Below are 3,077 nucleotides of genomic sequence, written 5' to 3'. Positions count from 1 at the left end.
AAATGTGTGACTTCTACCAAGATGTGTGAAATAGAAGTTGCAGCCAAATGGGGGAGTCATGTGCCCGACTCTGACCCAATGACCCGACACATCACAGCATTGGAAGCAGCTTTGAGAGAGGCTTATCTTCTCCCAGAGGGAGCAGGTGTTCCCAAGTTTCAGTGGAAACCTGGACAGAACCCTACCTCCTACTTAGATCAGTGTAAGCAGGATTGGCATGACTGGACACACTGCCACGGCCAGAGTAAAGAGCAAAGACATTTTTTCAGACAGGCCATCCTGGATAGAGTGCCTGCCTCGGTGACTGATGCTATGAAATCTAATCCAGACTTGCCTTCTGCTGATTCTGATATGTGGGAAAAACTTTAATTCATCACTTGCAGAAAGCTGCTGATGAAGCCAACAAAGCTAAAACTGATTTAGAGGACATGCAAACCCAGTTACTTAAACTACAGTTGAAGCAAGCCAGAGATGTGGTCAACCCCAGGAAGGACAAAAAGCAAATGCTGGCAGCTGTAGCAGCATCACCTGACACACCCCCTGTACCACCTTTGCCAACACCTCCAGTCACTTATGAGCAGCCCCAATGGGCCCCTAGAGGCCAGTGGAGGGCTAGAGGTGGACAGCGGGGTAGGGGTTACCGCCGTGGTTACATGCAGGAACCCAGAGCACAGGATGTTTGTCATTTCTGCCACAAACCTGGGCAGTGGACCAGAGACTGCTTTCTGAGACAGGGACAAGGTCCCCCACGTGGAGGAGCACAGCATCCAGCTCCTAATCCACAAATGGCTCCAACTGGCCAGTACCCCCAACATGACCGGAGACTGGGCTCAGTGGCATGGTCCTGAGGGACATCTTCAGCAGTGACACACCCCACAAAAAACCCAGCACATAGGAGGAGGGGCAGATCCTATGGTGCAAATGACTGTCTTGAATAAGACCCTCCCTTTCTTAGTGGATACGGGTGCCACCTACTCGACTTTGAAAGACTCTGAGTATAACAAGCATGCAACAACCGCTACTGTGTCTGTTGTGGGTTTTTCTGGGGAACAACAAAGACTACCTCTGTCTAAGCCTCTGCCTGTGTCAGTGGGGACCCAATCTACAACCCATCCCTTTGTCCTTTCCAGTGATGTTCCCATTAACTTGTGGGGGCGGGACCTTTTAAAGAAATTAGGGGCCTTAATCCTGTGTGAATCAACTGGACTCACTGTCAGACTGTTGGATGGGACACAATGGACATGTTCTGCATCCTCTCAATCATYCTTTCACTTATCCTCCCAGTATCTGCTGCAACCGATCCAACCTGAAGTGGCTGACATTTATTGGGTCCTACTGCATCCAGAAAACCCACAGCACACTGGCATCCTCTCTGCTTTCCTATCTTGGAAGCCGTGGGTGGACGCCCTCCGCCCTTATGTCCCTCCTACAGACCCTCTTCATGTCACTCTCTTTTATGACCGTAAGTCAGATGAATGTTATCATGAAGCTTTTGTTTCAGACCTACAAGATACAGAGTGGTCTTTACCCTCTGATAAGATCGTTGTAGGGCCTCAAGGGGTAGCCTCACATGTCAATCTGTCCCCCTCACAGTTAGAGTGGTATAGAATGACGGCAGAGGCAGTACCACATGTGTCCCTTGCTCTCTCTCCCAAACACCAGGCTAAAGACTTAGGCCCCATGGTAAAAGCAGAGCTTGGTGCTACAGACTGGACTCCCACTCAGCTCCCTTGTGTCTCATTCTCACCCTCTACTGACTGCTACTCTATTGCTGTTACCACCTCTGACCAGGGCACCTTGACACACGAACTGATTTCCAGAGACCATGGTAGAGAAAAATCAGATCACCCTGATGTTCCTAAAATGTTGTCATCACTCCCTSACTCGCTCTGGTCCAGAGGACCAGAATATGTAGGCCTTAGCATCTGTTCTCCTTTTTCTYTTCAACTACATCCCACAGATCCCATTTGGCTTTATCAGTATCCCCACAAAACTGAAGCAGCTTTAGGTTTGCAAAACACAGTTCAGGGCCTCCTGAAAGCTGGTGTGTTGGAGCCATCCTGCTCACAGTGGAACACTCCCATCCTCCCTGTTGAAAAACCAGGCACAGGTAAATATAGGATGGTTCATGAACTTAGAGCTATTAATCTCCTGGTTAACTGTCCCCTCCCCACAGGCACGACCCTCCTTCAGTATGTCTATGACCTCCTGATTGCTTCTGAGACCTCTGCTGATTGTTTGCAGGCCACCCACACCATCTTACAGCTTCTTCATCAGGCAGGGTTTAAGGTCAGTAAACCTAAGCTCCAGGCAGTTCATTCCCAAGTGTCATTTCTAGGTCGTCTTGTATCAGCTACAGGTACCTCTTTGTCACCTGAACATAGAGGCTGTGTCTCAATTCAGGGGCTGGGTCCTCATGAGTGCGCATTTGTCGGCTGCATACGTCATTGCCCCGCGCGGAGGACAGTCCCAATTCGAAGGCTCCTCATCCTGCGGCCGAGGAATGCGTCCTTCTTCCTGTCGAAATCTGAGGATGCATCCATGTATCCTTATCAGCCGAGGATATCCCAGGATTCAATGCGCGGGCAGCAAAACAAACTGAGAAATGAAGACGGTGGTGTTTTTATTTTTTTAACGTGTCGGCGCAGTTTGGAAATTCACCACGGACCGAAGGATTTGTTTTTTAAAAGTWAGTTTAGCAACTTAGCTGATGAAATTTATGCGGCAATAAGATGTTAAATAAAAGAAAATGCAACTACAAGTTACGAAAATAAAGTATTATAAGAATAAAATCATATTTTGGAATTTTGCCTGAAACTCTCAGACTGAAGAAGTCTCTTGGAGGAGAGACGAAACGTTTCATTAGAGAAGAACCCGTCCAGAAGACCTATACAATTTATTTTCATTTTGATTTTTTTTTTACCTGGATTACTGAGATGCTTCAGGACAATAAAATCATAACATTATGAGAATAAAGTCATAATATTATGAGAATAAAGTTGTAATATTATGAGAATAAAGTTGTAATATTATGAGAATAAAGTTGTAATATTATGAGAATAAAGTTGTAATATTAT

The 3,077-nt window shown here is 46.6% G+C and overlaps 1 protein-coding gene across 1 annotated transcript in view; it reads left to right on the top strand.

The window, feature by feature from the left end:
- Nucleotides 1-494: 494 nt before the first annotated feature.
- The window catches only part of LOC106524247 (uncharacterized), a 3,632-nt gene continuing 1,049 nt past the window's right edge, over nucleotides 495-3,077 (top strand). The window contains exons 1-2 of the mRNA XM_014017972.1: nucleotides 495-2,110; nucleotides 2,177-2,597. Of these exons, the coding sequence (XP_013873426.1) occupies nucleotides 913-2,110; nucleotides 2,177-2,597 (1,619 nt within the window). The 5' untranslated portion in view covers nucleotides 495-912. The remainder of the gene's footprint in view (nucleotides 2,111-2,176; nucleotides 2,598-3,077) is intronic.

The sequence above is a fragment of the Austrofundulus limnaeus genome, unplaced genomic scaffold (genome assembly GCF_001266775.1).
Source record: "Austrofundulus limnaeus strain Quisiro unplaced genomic scaffold, Austrofundulus_limnaeus-1.0 Scaffold180, whole genome shotgun sequence".
Classification (NCBI taxonomy): Eukaryota; Metazoa; Chordata; class Actinopteri; order Cyprinodontiformes; family Rivulidae; genus Austrofundulus; species Austrofundulus limnaeus.
This window is presented reverse-complemented; position numbering and strand designations above follow the sequence as displayed.